Source organism: Sinohyriopsis cumingii, chromosome 9 (assembly GCF_028554795.1).
Source record: "Sinohyriopsis cumingii isolate HCF-2022 chromosome 9, ASM2855479v2, whole genome shotgun sequence".
Taxonomy (NCBI): domain Eukaryota; kingdom Metazoa; phylum Mollusca; class Bivalvia; order Unionida; family Unionidae; genus Sinohyriopsis; species Sinohyriopsis cumingii.
In genome coordinates this window covers 90,951,204-90,970,104 of record NC_142969.1, presented here as the reverse complement: position 1 = coordinate 90,970,104, position 18,901 = coordinate 90,951,204, and the positions used below count along the sequence as shown (strand labels likewise).

The 18,901-nt window shown below is 36.7% G+C and overlaps 1 protein-coding gene across 3 annotated transcripts in view; it reads left to right on the top strand.

Moving 5' to 3' along the window:
- LOC149792228 (calcium-responsive transcription factor-like) overlaps positions 1–18,901 on the top strand; it is a 51,168-nt gene that overhangs the window by 30,575 nt on the left and 1,692 nt on the right. For all 3 annotated transcript variants that reach the window (XM_089970765.1, XM_089970764.1, XM_089970763.1), the window contains 5 exons: positions 45–233; positions 2,785–2,935; positions 4,816–5,008; positions 10,486–10,625; positions 11,974–12,400. In XM_089970765.1, coding sequence (XP_089826891.1) covers positions 45–233; positions 2,785–2,935; positions 4,816–5,008; positions 10,486–10,625; positions 11,974–12,400 — 1,100 coding nt within the window. The remainder of the gene's footprint in view (positions 1–44; positions 234–2,784; positions 2,936–4,815; positions 5,009–10,485; positions 10,626–11,973; positions 12,401–18,901) is intronic.

Here is an 18,901-nt window from a genome sequence, read left to right as displayed (position 1 = left end):
ATTGAAACTGCTTTAGAAGTTTAAGTTGATATTTTTAATGACAGGTTTTATGTCCAGCTGCCAACAGAGAATGCCCATGAATTCCATGTTGATGGAGGGAAAATTCAGCCAGTTCCAGTCAAGATTGACCCTGAGGAAAAATACACCAGGCTTCACCCCAGGGTGGTACAGAGAATCCGTGACCTGGTGGCAGCTGGGGAGGTTCGAGTCTATGCAGTACGGAAACAACTCAGGTGAATTTTACCTGAACCTTCTTGCTTTAGATAAAAAGAATATTGCAAGTGTTTCAAAAATATTGCATACAGTTTATATTTTCTTGGCATGTTTCAAGTGACTGCTGTCTCGAATGTATTGATATAGCTCTGCATGAACAAATCTAGACAAGATAACGTTTGATTTTCTTTGACAATGACATTAATGATAGTTTTGTAATATTTCTTTGTATTTAGCTTTCTTTTATTGGTTCATTTTTGATGGATTAAATTCATAGCCAACAATAGAGAATTTTGAAGTGTACAACATGTTCAGCGAGCAGATGTTTGGCTGATGATATTTGTTACAAACACTGAGAGAATAGTGAAATTTCCATGAATACTTGTATACAGAATTGCATGATACAAGTCTTAAACATAGCATGGATACAGTCAAACATTGTTGTTTTACGGTATTATTATAGGCATGCAGTATTAGCAGTATACTGGTTTGCCACAATATTTTTTCTGGTGGCTCATACTGTGATGTTTTTACACTGTACTGTGCTGGTGTAGCTTCCATCAGTAATGAATATATTGAAATTACCAAGTAATTTTGTTCTTAATTGAATGATATTAACAGCATGTTTTCATTTTTCATGACAAAATGATTCAGGTTTTTGTTTACAAAATCGTTTTGTTAGACTCCAATTAAAAATATAATTACGTTTATGATCCCTTTGATATGTCTCACATATGCTAATGTGATAGCTGAATGTGGTGAAAGATATTCAGGATAAATCCAAGTTTTGGAAACATTTAGAATTTTTTTTAAAAACTCAATTCAAAATACCATTTATTTTAGTTTTTTACTCGTGTATGCTAATGTGTTAAGTATATGCATTCCTTTGAAAGAAGATAGAAGATTTTCAGGAAAGCTGTTGTTTTCTGTTTGAAATTTATGTCATTTCTCAAGTTCACTAAATATTTTCTCGTTTCTTGAGTGTTTTACATTTACTGGCACTCACTGAATAATATCTTGAACAGGCATTGTCAAGCCACTCAAAGTTTCCTATCCTCTCGTTATAGCTGTGTAGCAAGTAAATTGTAGGCCAAACTTCCTATATTTATCAACAAGCTCTCCAGTGTCAGCTATAGTGTAAGCTTAATCATCCTACTTTAATTACAGTTTTTGGATTACAACTTAAAATGATTAACATACACATTGGAAATTCATCTAATATAAGGTACTGACCATTTCATATTTGGCTAATGGGGGGAGGGCGCTGTGATTTATTTTGAGCCAAGATATTTTTTCTTGATCTCATGACAGTCATTTTTTTCTTCAAGTAAAGGATGTGATATGGTCTTTTTTGCTAAAAATCATACCAAGATATTTTTACCAGCTATTGACAGAATTTTTTTAACAAAAAGTCCCAGTTCCCTGCCCCAAAACAGTAAACTATATCCCTAGTACAGTTGCAGTATACTCTGGTATGTATCGCAACATGATCAGATGTACTGCAATGTATCGCATTACAAATTTTGTTGTGGTACCCATCTCAATTATTATTATTATTATTATCACACAAAATTACTTAATCCAGCCTTTATATTAAATCATAACTGCTATTTATGAATTTTTTTCCAGAAGTCTGTTTATAGTTTGTTATTGTGCACTATGACAAAATACTAATTTAACTACTAATTGAAAACTTATGCGTGATTGTGAAATAGAGAACTGACTCTTTGTTTTGACCAGCTTGTTTAATTAGACTTGTGAGAAAGGCAAAGCTTCCAATAGCTTCTCGTTGGTTGGTGGTTCTTTCTGGGGTTTAGGTTTCTTCCTCCACCATTAATACTGGCTGCCATGTATAGCCTATCTTGTACTGAAAAATGGCGTTAAACCCCACAACAACATCAACATGAAATATTGACAGTTTCGAGTTACACTGATAGTTTGACTTAGTATGTTGAGTACAAGCGACATAAAAAATGTTTACACATCTATTTACATGCTCTTCTTTATCCAGTCAATACCTTCGTCATCCAACAAATATGTTGCTTGCATTTTTGGAGTAGTCACTGTCAGTGTGATCCAGTAACCACAGAAAGCAGGGAGAAACCATTATTTGGTTAGAACATTTGCTTGGGTGGGGGAGTGTTATATTAGCTGCTTTGACCAGGTGACTCCTATATAAAGGTGATACTTGGGACAGGTTTGACTGTAATATAAATGCTATTGAAATATTACCATTTTAGAAATCTCAAAATACCGTTACATAAAATTGTCATCTATTATTGCTGTGAAAATATATACCTGTCATGTTAATAGTTTTAATTTGATTATGTTTATATGGTCTAGACAAGATTCTGATATTATCATATTCTGGGTGTTGTCCATTATAATAAATGAACAGATATAGAATCTAGTAAATATTTTACTTCAGGTATCTTAGAGACTTTAATCACTTGCATCATGTCGACGATGTATTTTTGTAGAAGAGTACTAAGGATCACATGGTTATGAAACATATACATTTGTAACAGCCTTTAGAAAATAATATTCATATACAAATGTTTCTTCTTACAGAAATTTTGTTATTCGTGAGATGGGCCAGGGTGGTCTTCTCCCACAGCGCCATGATCTGACATTGTTCCCCACAGTAAATGATCTGAAAAATCAGATTCATCAAGCACTAAAGGATGTAGAGAATGGAACTCTACCCCTTACAGCACCAACGGTAAGTACCCATGATGCAGTTCCAAGCCCCAATCTTGTGTACTACCTACATCTGGTCTTTGTCATCAGTAAGTACCCATGATGTAGTTTCAGGCCCCAGTCTTGTGTACTACCTACATTTGGTCCATGTTGTCAGTACGTACCCATGATGCAGTTCCAAGCCCCAATCTTGTGTACCATCTACATTTGGTCCATGTTGTCAGTAAATACCCATGATGCAGTTCCAGGCACTATGTACCTATGTTCCATGCCATTTCAAGTTCAGCAAGATTACAATGGTGCAAGTCCATTAACAAAATAGTGTGATTAAAAAATGTAACCAAAATGGCAAAACATATTGTTACTTGTCCACAAAGATACAAAAAAGATGATTAAGATGTGTCATGTTTCTAAGTTTTTTTAATATAACAGGTCAGTAGGATGTATTGTCCAAAAATAAATGAAGTCAGTTTCTTAAAATCGTCCCTTCTTATTGACATTTTGACACATTGGACAACCCTACATCATTTCAGTGCATATGCATTTCAATGCCTCTACCTCATCTAAGTGTAAATTAAGACATCCCTGTTATACCTCTATACTAGTGATTGCTGACACTCCTGGTGATGAACCACCAATTCCATGGTCAGTACATATCACCACCTGATGAAAATATTCTGTATTATACAACCAACTTTCGGTGACATCATAGCACATACTACTGTATTAGATAAATCTCAACCGCTCTGGTGGCCTAGTGGTTAGAGCATCCGCCTCGGATGCGGGAGGTCGTGGGTTCGATCCCCGACCGAGTCATACCAGAGACTTACAAAAATGGTACTAACAGCTGCCTCGCTTGTCTGCGGCATGATGCCCCAGTGCTAGACATCACTGTAAACTGGCACATTGCAGACATCGTAGCGATATGACTGAAAAATTGTTAAAGCTACGTTAAAAATCAAAATCACATCACACATCACATAGATAAATCCCAAATAGCCAGTCAGAGATAAGAGGACAGTGGAAATGACCCCCCAACTGCAACTGGCTGCCACTATCTTTACAAGTAGAACAATGAAATCCAGACCAGCAGATTGGTTTTTAGAATTCAGTTTATCTCAAGACTATGTCAGTAATCATGACAAACTGATTAATAAACAAAAACAGAACAAACAAACAAGCCTCTGCAGTCTAAAGAGCAATGACTGTTTGCCAGTTTTGGAGTGAAATCTGTATATAGCACACCTACTTGAGACTCATGGCACAAGGTACAGGTAAGCAAGAATGTTGCTTTTTATCATTTTATCTTTTAGAAAGAAACAAGCATCTAATGTTGAAATTTAAAAGCCTTAAGAGTGCATTTTTCCCAGACAGTTTTATTGGATTTCTGTCAGCTAGTGGCATTCTGTTCTATTTATATGACATTGTAGAATGTTGAAAGAGCTGTTTTGCGAAAAAGGGTTAATTAGCTTACCACCATGCTTTTGTACCATCTATACTTGCATATAAGTCAAGTCAAAGTGCAGACAACAAAGATCCTGATCTGCCATAGCAAAATGCACATGCTCATCAGGGTCTGTGTTGTTTGTTCTGAAACTTCTAACAAATTGCACAGAGCCAGATCTGCTGGCGCATTATGTGCCAGCAGATCTGGTTCTGTGCAGTTTGCAACTGGAATCTACTTATAAACAAGTATATACTGTATGTACAAGATATTAGTTAATATTAGTTATTTACAAAGTTGATTAACTTTACAGAGCAAAACCTTGTAGAAACTGGACAGCTTATTGTCAGTATGTTTTCTTATTTTCAATATCTGATGAATTTTAAAAAATTTTGATTAGTTTTTTAAAATTACAGAAATAATTTAAACCAAAGGTTTCCATGTAAATGATTGTTCAGGTAAACGTGGAGATAATGGCTCCATCACCGCCATGTATGGCTGACAGCTCCACACAGGAACCAGACCCCATAGTGGAGAATGCAGAGCAGACAATATGGCCACAGCAGGCAGTAGGAGTCGTGCATGATGGATCAGTGGTGACACCTGTTCCAGAGACAGTAACTGTCACATTAACTCAGAATCCAGGCGAGGGTATGGACATAGATGTATTTGCTACAATAATATAAACACAAATGAAGGTTATTTGAAAAGTTTTGCATATTTTATTATAATCTTTTTGTTAGTGTGAACCTATCAATAAACTAATGCAAATCAACAAACCCTAAAATTATGTGCAGCTGCACTTGCAGTAGGTCAGACACCGGCAGATATGTATATGTGACAGAAGTAAATCACAGTGACCTAAAACTGTTGGAGAAGAGGAAAATTCTGTTACTGAACAAAGAACATATTGTGTGATCAGGACAATCTTAAGGCATTCTACAACTGTCATCAATACCGACTTGGATAAATTATATTGATGTTATCCTGTCATATTCTACAATTCTGAGGTGGTTTCGTAGTTTTAAAAATGGTTGCAAAACAATAGATGTTCCATGATCTGTAAGAGATTAGGGAGCAGGAGGTGGCTGCTGAGAATTGATGATGTTTAATACAAAGTGGAAGCTGTTTCTGTTACCATGGGCATTAATTGATGTTTTCAATATTGTAAAGAAATATTTGAAGCTTAGAAAGGTTTTTGCAAGATGGGTCCCACATTTCCTGATGGCTTCTCAAAAATGGTTGTTTGAGTAAATTGTTACAGGTGATTAAACATGCATTTACTTTCTTAAACCCAACTGAAGAGAAAATAGTAAAGTTTGGATTGGAGAGAACATGAAGAGAACACAAATGGCTCAGCATTTTCGGTTTGTCGAGAGAGTTTTATATACTCAAGTATATAAGCTGCCCCCCCCCCCACTGAATTGGTATAAACACTAAGGAGTGCATGACCTAGGTATAAAAAGAACCCAAAAGTCTGAGATGACATAACAACATGCACACGGTAAGTTCTAAATGCATTTATTTAGGCAAACTTACATTAGCAAAAATTACCTGTTTGACTCTCACGGGGTTGGCATATATGATTATTAAACAATTTGTTTCAAAAGTCAAGAAATTTATTTGTCTGTTTTCTTAAAGTTTTTGTCTAATTCAGAATTGTGTATAACTTGATCAGACAATGACAAGAATTGAGCATTGTGGGTTGCTGTAACACTACCTATCCATTTTGACTCGATTATTGTTTGTTTATGCGTTATTGCATTAGACTTTTTATGTCCATGCATCAGTAATTATGTTTTTATTTTGCCTTGAAATTGTAAATACCTAACTCATTAAAATATTATCCTTGTATGACAACAATGAACAACAATAGGGTTTGATTCAGCTATCACAGTTAGGTTAGTGAGCGTATTTACATATGGCGTATGTACATTTTACGTTTGAATGCACTGAATGAAGGACATTCCTCTGTATGAAGTGCATCCCTTGGATTTGAATCATGGGCACCACTGCACTAACTTTAACGATAAATCCAAAATACAATATTGAAGTTTAAGAAATAATGCTTCGAAAATTATGCTAATGATGTAAAACAAGGGTCTCAAACACACGGCTCATGCTGGGCCATATCCTGTGGCCTACAAAATGATTGGCATCACAAGGTGTCATGAGAGGTAACAAAGGTGGTGCGGCCCTTGGGCCATCGAAAATGTTCACATGTAACCCTCAGGGTGTTTTGAATTTAAGACCCCTGCCATAAAAACTGAGTTGTAGTTTTCTATAATGTTGGCAATCTTACACCCCATTTTAAAAAAATATGGCAATCATGCTAATATTATGGAGTGAAAGGCAATTACACATCAAAGTACTTGTATACTTGCCAGTCAAAATTCCCTCTTAACCCAAGTCATTTTCAGGGTTTTAATGATTAACTGGCCTGTATTGCTCTCGGAAAACAAAAGACAACTATGGCAATTGTAAACAAAGGAGATGTCAGAAAATCCAGCTTTCCATTGTGTGGAAAAGTATGATTTTGTTTGGCCAAACACAAAAGTAAAATAGATTGATGATGATCTTAGTTGATCTATATTCAGAATTTTAGCCTTTATTATTACCATTCTTTCATGAACAGTAACAGTTATGCCGGTTGTGCCTTACACAGTTGAACATGTATACTTTTTCATAAAGATTACCTCAGTTTATAGCATCGCTTATATCATCGAAAAGAGTAACTCGTGAATGCATGGATCAATGTAAATGAAACAGCTTTACCGACTAGCTGAAGTGTTATCTGGAAGAATGGTGTTTGGTCGAAAAAATGAATAAAGCAAAATCTGCATCTAATCTGTTTGAGAATAAACAAGGATTAAGGTGACGCTAGGCACAATTTTCACTCTGTAAGTACTGTAGATTATAGTACAGCCTGGTCCTCTGGGTGAACTCGAACTAGCCCGTAAATTATGAAGTCTTTATTTACCTTTATTTAACAACAAAAGCAATCACAGTAATTTATAACAGTTTAGTAAGTGCTGGGACACTATTTTTTTTCACATGCATATATGCCTTAGGACATGGGAACAATTATTTTTTTTTGTGTCCCAAGATTTACAGCCATTATGGTAGTCAACAAAAAAATCTTACAATCTTTCAAGTTTAGACCTTGGCCCATGGATAAGCCCACCTTCTTACAGGCCTTTATTTTTTCCTAAATTATTCGGCTTATACACGAGTATATATGGTAGTTTTTTATGCAATTGGGTCAGTCATCCATGTACCTAATCCTGTCTCTTTAAGTGTTACTGGATGTTTTTAAGCCTCCAAAGTGTTGCCAGATGTTGTGGAACACTACCAAAACACCTATCCTTTCACCTGTACCTGGAGTATCTATTTACTAAACTACAGCTTCCAGTTTTGTCACATTATTTACGCGGCCATGATTGCACTCTAAGTAATTTTTGGCTGAATCCTGTTATCAAAAAGATTTGCTGTGGGGCAGACAATTTGAAAGCTGTCTTGCAGATGGCAGTGCAGTCTTCCAGTGTTTTGACAGTATACCAAACAGTGAATACAAAATTGGATTTAATAATTGGATAATCCAACTAAGAAAGTGTGTAGAGGTGCATGAGAAGCATATGTGAGGATGCACTGTTTACTAACAAATAACTTTGTTGTACAGCACAGTAATACATACATGCCAACCATTACGCTTAAACATATATGGATTACGCTTTTTCGGTATATCCACCTTCCAAAAAAAGTCAGTTGTTTGTTTTCTCGTTTTTATTAACATCCCATTAATCCCACGGACATTATTTTATACAAGACGGCTTTTACATAACTACAGTATAAGAGTATGCTTGTCTGTGCACTTTCCTAACAGTATTATGTTCTATTTATAGCAACTATCCGATTACCCAGAAACATGCTGGTTCTACTTTCAAACTTTCGACCTCTTATTCTATTTATAACAGCTGTATGGCTTAGTGAGGAGAGAACAGACTGGTTTTCTAATTTTTAATCTTTACTTGCAAATTCTTTTTTCAAATTTATATTTCGTACAGAACCAGTCTATAGGCATTTGGCACTAAAAATTATAATTTATTTTAGTTGATGTGTGTATGAGAGCAAAAATATCTCCTTTCAAATAATTTCACAGATAGATTAGAAAAAAGCCAAAAATAAACGAAACATAAAACAACAGAATCCTCCAAAGATGAGGACATGAGGGCAGCATCATATGACGTCTATTGCAGGCCGTGTAGAAATAATTTTACTATTTGTCGCTAAAAGTCTAAAGATGTATTCTAGTCAGTGTTTGTGTTAGAGCATATATATTTTTTCAAAGAATTTCACAGGTGGATCAGAAAAAGACACCAAAAAAACATGAATCCTTCAAAGATGAATACATTAATGGCATAATACAGCATTCCATTCTCGGGCACAGGGGCTCGTATCGTTGCTTAAAATTGACCTGTCTTACATGTACTATATAGTACATGTATGAAAGGTAAGTTTTAAGCAACGATACGAGTCCCTGTATTCTAGTGTAGCATCATGCTCATTGCAGTCTGTGCGGAAACGATTTTAACATTGGGCATGGTGGTAAATTTTATGTGGAGAAACACTTGAAAACAAAGAAACACATCGAATTAGCTCATCTTATGAACTCCAATACTAAGGTAACTTCTTATCTACAGGAGAACTAAATTGCAGACATGAATGTTATAAATGCAGAGGTGTTATTTACTGAGTTCTTAATAGAATAATAGATAATGAAGATCTTGCTATTGGTGTAGAAGCAAGAGAATTCATAGAACACAATTCTACTCTAGCTGTATAGGTGTTCTATGATAATGTTAGAGATTATTATGCTACAGCCTGTGATTACATGCTCCAGAAATTCCCCTATGGAGATGAAGTGCTTTTAAATGCTTCAGTTGCTGATGTAAATGAGAGACAGTCAAAAAGCTTCAAAAGTGTTAGATTCTTTGTCAAGAGATATCCCTTTCTATTACCATCCTTGCCTACCTTGGATCATCTGGAAGGAGAATTCCTGAAGCATAAAGTTGGGATTCTACCTGACAATATACTTAATGCAGATAGAGGTGATGTGCAGTGGCACCTTATTTCCTAGCTAAAAGACACAATCACTGGAAGATATAATAAATGTCCTCTTCTTTGTCAAGTTATGAAAGGACTATTGGTTCTTTACCATTCTGATGCAAAACATTCATGGTCTCAGCTGGTACAAAGTGTTTTAAAATGCAACATGAAAATCTGTTGCTTTCTAAAGCTAAAAGTGCTACATATGAAAACTTGAAGCAGTAAAGGATGTTAAAAGATGATAGGGGCAAATAAATCATTGTTTATTGAATTTTTAGCATGTTATGTGGATTCCTCTTTTTCTGCTTGGATTCCTCTTTTTGTCCACTCGGATTACACTTTTTCCTCGTCAGGGGTTGGCATGTATGGTAATATTCAGAACTTTTAAAATACTCCTCATACCTACCTTTCTCTTGTGTGAACATTATTAAATTTGTTTTCTGTGCTGAGAGTAAATTTCCAGAAGAGTTTTTTTTCTCTTCATGTGGATAATGTACACATATAGTTTCAAGGGAAATAACTTTGTCAGAGGTTTTTAAATTGGAGTATATCTCTTCAGGTCTTAGAGATCTTTGGCACAAGCTTGGACTTTGTCCAAACTTCCTTTCTCTTGTAGACTGGTGATCAGATAAAATTCATTCAGAGAAAACTTTAACAAAGGTCATATTTTAATTGACTGTAAAATAATATTGTCATCAGTGTAATTCTGAATAAATGTACAGAGTAGCTGTGTCTTATCTTTTCCCCAACAGATTTTATTAGTTATTTTGTCAAAAAATCCCACATTTAATTTTTTAATTTGTTTGTATGTTTATGGCTTTTTTCTTTATTCCTAAGATTTTATAATCAGTTAAAAACTTATCAAAAACAATTTCCAGATTGTATTGGTGCCATATTCATTTCTGTTATCTTTATTTTTTATTGTTAAAAAAGAATATAATCCTTGGTTTAACTGAAACTCATTTAAATGTACTTTAAAGACTGCAGGTTGCTAGTTACTAGTTTTAGATTTTTTTCTTCAGATGGAAGTCATGTGATATCAAGGATAGAGACACATTTAAGTGATGGAACTACACAGATCAGCAACAGTTTAACTCCAGAGACAGCCCAACTGCTAGTGAGATTAAATCCTGCCATATTTCCCCCAGGCACACTTGTACAGGTAGGATATCAGTACTGTGTAAAGACAACTCTGCTGTTCCTGCCACATTTTTCCCTGGCACTCTTTTACAGGGAGGCTAACAGTACTACTTGAAGACAGATCTGCTGTTTATGAGACCAATTCTGTTATAGTTCCCCCAGATGTACTTGTAGGCTCAGCCCAGCTTTGTATCAGCTGGTAACCTACAGTTATAGTTGTTTATCACAGGGATTTGGTTTGGGACACTGTGAATGTGCCCATGCCAAATGAGAAAATAATTATCACTGACAGATAAATATATATAATTTTAGTTGTCCTATACCAATTATTTTCAATTTAGGGCTGTTTGAATGCAACATACATGGAACCAATGGATGACACTTTGAACGTGGAGTAGCCTACATGTGATTCTACACCCAAAGTGTTAAATATCATGAAATGTGATTACCTAATCAGATAATGAGTAGCCAACAAGGGTTAATTGGTGTAGCTACTTAACTATACAAATCACCAAATGCTCTGCATCAGAATTGTTTGGGTACTCTGCTATGTATGCCCAGAGAGACAATTAAAAGATCAAATGTTAGTTGCTGGAAGAATTGTAAAGTTCCATTATAATTTTCAACATGATAATTTAAAAAAAACATTTTGTGGTTGCATGACCAGGCTATCACTAAAGGAAAAATGGTTGCCTGGTATTAATGTCTGGTTGTCCCAAGCTCCTAGGGAATGGATTTCTATCCCTGTATAATCATTATGAAAATATTATTATTGCTACTAATCCTCGATGGATGGTGTGATCTTCACTGAAAGACTTCTTACAGTATCTAGTTGGTCCTAAATGAAAATGGTGCTGATGACATCCAATATGGTCACCATGGAAGCTATGTAAAACAATCTTGTTATCACTACTCCTTCTTAACAGAGAGCCATATTAACATGGGGGTTTCACCAAAGATACCTTATGGTGTCTTGTTAGTTCCATATTAATATGGTGCCACCTGAGCATTGGATGTTTGCCAAAAGTATTTTAATGATGTCTAGTTTATCCTAAATGAAAATTATCAATCTTATCCAATATGGCTAATTTGAAAATTTTATCTCACAGAAATATCAGAGATGGTTTCAACACTCAGGAATGAAAAGGAAGAAATGATCTTGTCCTGAATTCCTGGAAAATCATTTTAGGACACTAGAGCACCAGTCCCTTTTGTTGAACTTTACCATATGTTGTATTAATAGAAAATATTCCAAATGATGCTTACCAGTCCTCACCAATCATGAACATCTCTTTCGATGAATTCAGATAATCAATTCTGTTGCAGGTTTCTTGATCAAATGTAAAACTTAAACAACATTCTTTTTTTAGTTACAAGGAACTGCCTCAACTCAAACAGATGCAGAACCAGAGAGTTCACAGGTATCCAACACCAGCAACATGGATGACCATCCAATCAAACTAGAACAGACTGACACTGAAGATGCAGATCAAAACATGGATGTGAGTTTAGAAGAAACAGAGGACAAGTCTAATAATAGCATAGAGGAGAATGAAAGTCTTCAAATTCTCAACACTGGGTCTAATGCAGAGACAGAAAAACACATGATGAGTGATAACAATGATATAAACCCAGTAAATGTGATGGACTCATCGACACAGATTATTTCTGTTACTAATGATGATCTCAGTGATGTTAGAAGTGAGGATTCTGATTCCCCAATGATTCACTCAACAAGTGATATGACAGTGGTTGTTGAAGATACAAATCAACTCATAAACGCAGGTGTGATGCATGGTAAGAATTACTACCTTATATTAGGGCTTGAAATTCGTTTCTCTGATCAGCATAATACATTTTTATTCTGTTCCTGCCAAACTTTTACTGATCTACAGAATAGTTGGTGTAGAAAGTGTATGATATCAGCCTTTTCTGTGTCATATTTCATCCATTCATATTCATATTTCTGTCAAATGCATTTACAAATCACATTATTGTTAGGAAGTACTTTTATTACCCCCAGAATCCAATTCTACCAAATATTTGAAAAAAGTCAGTCTATCTGTACGTTGTATAGCCAAAGGGAAGTAACTCCTACAGATTACTTTTCCTTACCTCGCTAATTGGTGCTACTTATACCGTCAACCTTTTCTTTCACTGCAAAATGTCAACAGCCCTCAGAGAATGTGTGGATTTTTATTCTTTTCTGTTAGTCATCTATTTTGTTTTTTTTTCAGTAAGACAAATAGTAATGCTATGCAGTATATTAGTTTATTAGCATATTAGTATTTTGGGTGTGGGTGTGAAATTTCTGATATTTTGTGCAGATTTGTTACCATTTCACATGACATGTATTTACATTAGTAATGTCATGTAGCAGCTGCTTAGTACCAAAGAACATCATCTGTTCCTGCTCATAGTTTTGCCATCATGCATATGTTATCACTTTATTTTGATAAATTTATAATATAATATTATCAGTATATAGTTAATTCCAATTTTGTTCATACCTTGTTAATTTAATTCCTAACTTTTTTTTTCCAGTCACACACTATTGTTCATTTAGGATGTCTATCAAATTTATATGTTTATTTTTTAATATGTGATGGGCATTATATCCCATTGCAGATGTTTTAAGAAGGCGGAAGACAGTCAAATCCTGCCTTGCCTGCACTAAATGCTTACTGTCCAAAACTTGTAAGGTGTGCTCTTTGTGGACAGAAGACATATGGTCCTATGTTCTTAAAAAACAGCTCAAAGGCAAGGAAAAGAGGGCTGTCTCCAAATCTAGTGATCAAAACATGTTATCTAGTTTAGCCAGGGATATGGGAGTATCTCCACCTGCACCTGTTTGTTATGGAGGACATATTGGAGACAGATTTTGAACTGAGTGTGATCAGTATGATCCTTAAAGCTTTACCAACAAGGTTGTCAACAAGTGAATATGACTAAGTTCCATCATACAGATCTAGGCACCCCACTGGGTTCAAGTCCAGTTCTCCACCCAGACATGATATAGGTGACAAAACCAGACATATAGGAGTGTTGTATGATTTGCCAACCAATCCAGTCAGCATGATTCTGATGGTCAGTTATTTACTGTTCTGGTTGTTGATCATCCTGTCCAGCCAACTAAATGACTTCAGTAACATATTTGTAGTCCTGGCTCTTGACAAATGCTGAGTTTGCTGCTGGGACCACCTAGCCAGCCTCTAAAGCGTTCTTCGTTACGGATCACTGCTATCTCACCTCTGTCTGCGGCAGTTCAAGTCTTGGATTCAGCCAATGTGGGTATGTGAGAAAGCTTGCCAGTAGCTTCTCGTGGGTCGGTGGTTCTTTCCAGGGTTTTCCTGAGTTCTTCCTCCACCATTAATACTGGCCGCCATGTATAGCCTACTGTGTGCTGAAAAATGGCATTAAATCCCACAACAACAACAACAACCTAGCCAGCCAGTAGGCTGTTGTTAGCTGTCCTTCCAGCTGTATAACTTACCCGACAGCACCCATATTGCTGGTTCAGTGCATTTCAGAGCAGCAGGCTAACCAGCAAAGCCAGCTGACCATATCAACCCAGCTTTCTGTCCCACTCCAATGAGCCATGCTGGACCATAATGTTAGTCTACAAGCCTTCCAGGAGATCTTCAGCAATGTATGCTGATGAGATGGAATCATCTTTGCCTCATGGTATGGCATATCCTGGGTAGACACCCACTGGAGGAAGAGGACCCAAAACTCAATGACTCTGATGATAGTGTCTCCTGATAGTTCTGATCCTATCATGGAAAGAACTTAATTCAGTTTAAAACCAGCCATACAAGAAATTTTTCATATCCTACCCCTGTGGAATGTCCTTCACCACTGATTACAAATATAACTTGCAAAGTCAAGGCTTCATTCATAAGGACAAAGATGACATTCATTTTACTCCAGTCTTTGACGATTGCCTAAAAAGCCAGTGGCTTATCAGAAAAATAAGAAAAAAAATCTGCAATCCTGGTAATAATAAGGCCTTTTATTTGCAAATCAACTTCAGGACACTTTTTCTCAGTATTCATACTGCTCACAGAATAACCCTCATCATAAGGATGTGCCTAGCCTTGACAAAGATTTCATTGCTGCAAATGTGTTTTCCCCTCTGTGTTACAAAGTGAACAGATACATTTTCAGTACCACATGAAAACTTGTATGGAATGTGGTTTCATCTCTTTTGGATTTGGCCTATCTTGCAGTGTACCTCATTGCTGAGAAGGCCTAGAACGATCACGCATGGGATGCGGTCAGTCACATCTGCAAAGTCATTATTAGGATAGCCCATCATGCTGTGGCCAAGGCCCTAACAGCTTCCTCTAACCTAGATCTAGTATGTTAAGCTCTTCATCAATCAAATCACACCACCTAATGACTTTTTGCTCCTTCCCTTTTGGGTCTCCACTCATATATGGGGTATATGTAGAAGAAATTAGAAAACAGACCACACAATAGTTGCTTCTAGAGTTATCAGGGCAAAATCCATTCTTAGCTTTCCCATGTCACATGCAGCCTCAGAGACAGGATTGCAATTGTCAGAGATGTGACAGAGGTTATAATCTAGACATGATGACCTTATAGGGACAGAGCAAGCAATCAGAGATCATTTAATCCTACGTCTCACAGACATGCAGAACAGGACAGAAAAAAAACAGGTTTTCTCCTTCTAGACCTACAAACCCTAATGCCTCGTGGTAACCCTCTGGTGGGTGCCAGGCTACTTCTGTTCCACAGCTCATGAACCAATTTATTCCCTTACAACCAGCAGTTGATACAGTTGGTTTCAGAGGCACTCCACAGTCATTCAGCCAGCCTTCTCCCCTTTCATCCATCCCTTTCATGATATAGACTGACCAACCTCATGAAAGCTCATATATTGCACAAGGAAATAAAGACATTACTAGACAAATCACAGTAAAGATTGGTATTTAAAAAACTCAGCATCCCCTGACTTTAATTACAGTCTGTTCTTGGTCATGAAAGTCAATGTGAATTGCTCCCATTATAGATTTAAGCAGTCTTAATATATTCATAAAAGCCCCCTAGTTCAAAACAGAAACAAGTTGTGTTTGTTTGTCTGTATAGCCCAACAAATCCACAATAAGCATGGAAGTGTCCAATGCATATTTCCTCATTCCCATTCATGCAACAGCAAGAAAAGACCTGCACTTTGCCTGCAAGGGAGCAGTGTACCAGATTGATGCCCTACATTTAGGCATTAACCTCAACCCATGGGGTCTTACCTGAACATTGGACTCCACTGTCACTCTTTTCTGCAAGACATCCTCATCCAGGACATCACCGTTCCTAGATGACATCCTACTGAAACTGCTTTGCTTCAGGAAATGAACAATCTTCTCTGTCTCATTCAGAATTTAGTGTGGTAGCAAATATGGACAAGTCAGTGCTTGTTCCTTCCCAACATTTCATTCATTTGGGTATGGAGTTCCTCACCCATATGAACCAGGTCTGTCTTCCTTCTAAACAACATATACTGAATTGTCCCAGCATCAGAGAGATCATGGCTTCTTCAGTGCTGCGGTGGATCTCATGAATCTTAGCCACCTTTGCATGTGTCCTTTTCAAATGGCCATCCTCTCTCAATGGCATCAAATTTCTTGTTCATTAGATCAGCAGATAAAGATCTCATCAGGCATTTTCTGATTCACTGGCAGAACAGAGAATGGCTAGTATTGGGAATTCCATTGGAAGCCCCACAACCACAGGTCATAATCAGACACAAGTTTGTCCAGGGGGAGGTGGGGGCTCTTGCCACTGGACTTGGAAATGATCAGTGGCAAGTAGACTCAATAAGAGAGAACCCTTCATATCAACCTCTTAGAAATGAAGGAAATTCTCAAAACTGATGATAGACTTGTTGTGACAAGATGGAACAAACTGTCCACCTTCATCGCTCCATTCCTGGGGCCCCGAGTGGCCGAGTGGTCTAAAGCGCTCACTGTTACGGATCACTGCCATCTCACCTCTGTCTGCGTGAGTTCGAGTCTCAGGCTCGGCTAACGTGGGTACGTGAGAAAGCCTGCCAGTAGCTTCTCATGGGTCAGTGGTTCTTCCCGGGGTTTTCCAGGGTTCTTCCTCCACCAATTATACTGGCCGCCGTGTATAGCCTATCTTGTGCTGAACAATGGCGTTAAACCCTACAACAACAACCTCTCCATTCCTGAATCCAAATGCATGGGTTGTTGATGCATCTTGATTTAACAGGGAGGGAGTCTGCACTTATGCTTTCCCCCATGTCAGTTCTGATTTTTGAAGTTCATCCAGAAAATGATTGGCACAGATTGCAGATAATCTTTTTCCCCTGTCTTATAGGACAAGCTATGGGTCAGAGATTTGCTCGCCATGATGACATACATGCCCAGGAAAATCTAGCAAATCTGAAGTGTCTCAAACAGACATGGCTGCTAATATTTCACCCATGTCTTATCTGGCAGGCTTTGCACAGAAAAAACTTGAAGTCTTTATGTATAAAGAGGATCTCATAAGCTCCATGGCCCTCCACTTTAAACTTTTACAACATCTATGCACATCCAGACACCTCTACTCCATTCTCATGGAAGTATCTTTGGATGCCTGTACCCAATTCACATGGAAACGCCTTTTGATGCCTCTACACCATTCTCAAGGAAACACCTTTCAATACCTGCTGTAAACATCCGCCATTTTGAGTCGGTTTTCGTAGCGCCAGATTCAGGGGAAAAAAAGCTATTAGATACTACATTCATTGGTTTGAATGACCATTATGTCAGATCACGTGGTTGCTATTTAAGATCTGGTTGAAATCTGCTATTTAAAGTAACTGGGTTGTATTCTCCACTCTCTAAAATGGAGGCTGCAGATTTTGTTCAGTATTTTCGTGAGTTTTCATGATTAGAATCACAACTATGAAAGCTGTAATAACTTAAGTAAGGGCTCTGATATTGATGTTGGCAGCAATTATTTTTTTTTTATAAATTCTCAAATTCATCTGATTTTTTAATGATGTAGACATAGAGAAAGAACTTGTAAATTTCGAGTTTGAGAAACGGCAGCTGCGTTTGGTCACATGGCTTTACTGAATTGACAGTGAATGAGTTCTCTCAAGATTTTAAAGCACATAAAAAAATTGTCCATGAAGAATAATTATACAGCTATAACGATCAGATTTTACTCTTAAATCTTTCTCTACATAATATATGTATAATCAAAAATGTGAAATGGTTAAAATTGATGTTAAACGTAACATATACTATACTGCTTAACATTCAGGCCTATGTGTATTGAGTCAAATAGGTAACAGGTGTTCTATTTATAGTGCACTGCACTGGGAAACTTTGTAACATGTATATTGAAGGGCTAAAAAGCCATACACTCTTTGAGGTAAAGGGTTAACAATATACAAGGTGAAATGGCATGTTCTTTATATCTGGCATCATCCAAATGATGTCACACCACTGTCAGCCTCTATATTCACAATCTGTCTAGCTTCTATCTATATTTTTGTCTTCGAATGTAAAGAAGCTAGCACCAACAACTCTTTAGGGATATTGTTAATGATTGATGCTACACTAAGAAATCATAGGTTTCTTGATACAATACACAACAAAGATCTCTCATACTTGCGAAACAACTTTGATCTATCCTGACTTTGCATGCAGACCCTGTTATTGAAGTGGAATCTATAATGGGGTTTGAAATAGCTCATTTCAAAGTTTAAACTTCTGCTCACTGTCCCACAGATAGGATATGCTGCTTGATACAAAAATGCCAGAGTGCATGCATGCTGTTAGTGATATCTGAATAAATCGAATAAATCGACGTCGTGCCAATAAAACATTTTTGTTGGTGTAACATGCATTGATGTAAAATGCACACCCCGATATTCTACCCATAATGAGGGTGAAAAAACCTAGTTCTGCCGTGTAATACATGTGATACAATATATTGCAAAATTTGTATAATTTTGCTGTTTTCATTGCACAGCAACCGACAGCCATTTTGGATAGTGTACTTAAGGTTTCCTCTATTGACAGAGATCAGGAAATGAAATATAAAATATATAAAAAGTAAAAAAGTTACCAGCTCTTTTTTTTTTGTCTTTGATGTCCAGGAATTGAAAACGACCAAGTGGAGCTAGCAATCTTTTGGGAAGTTCACATCTGAGGCCAAGCTGTATAGTGTAAAACCCAAACTGCATTCATCAGTCTTACACACAATAAAAGGGATCAAAGTTATTTTTAAAATGACTAAGATGTAAAAGGTCTTTTTTAA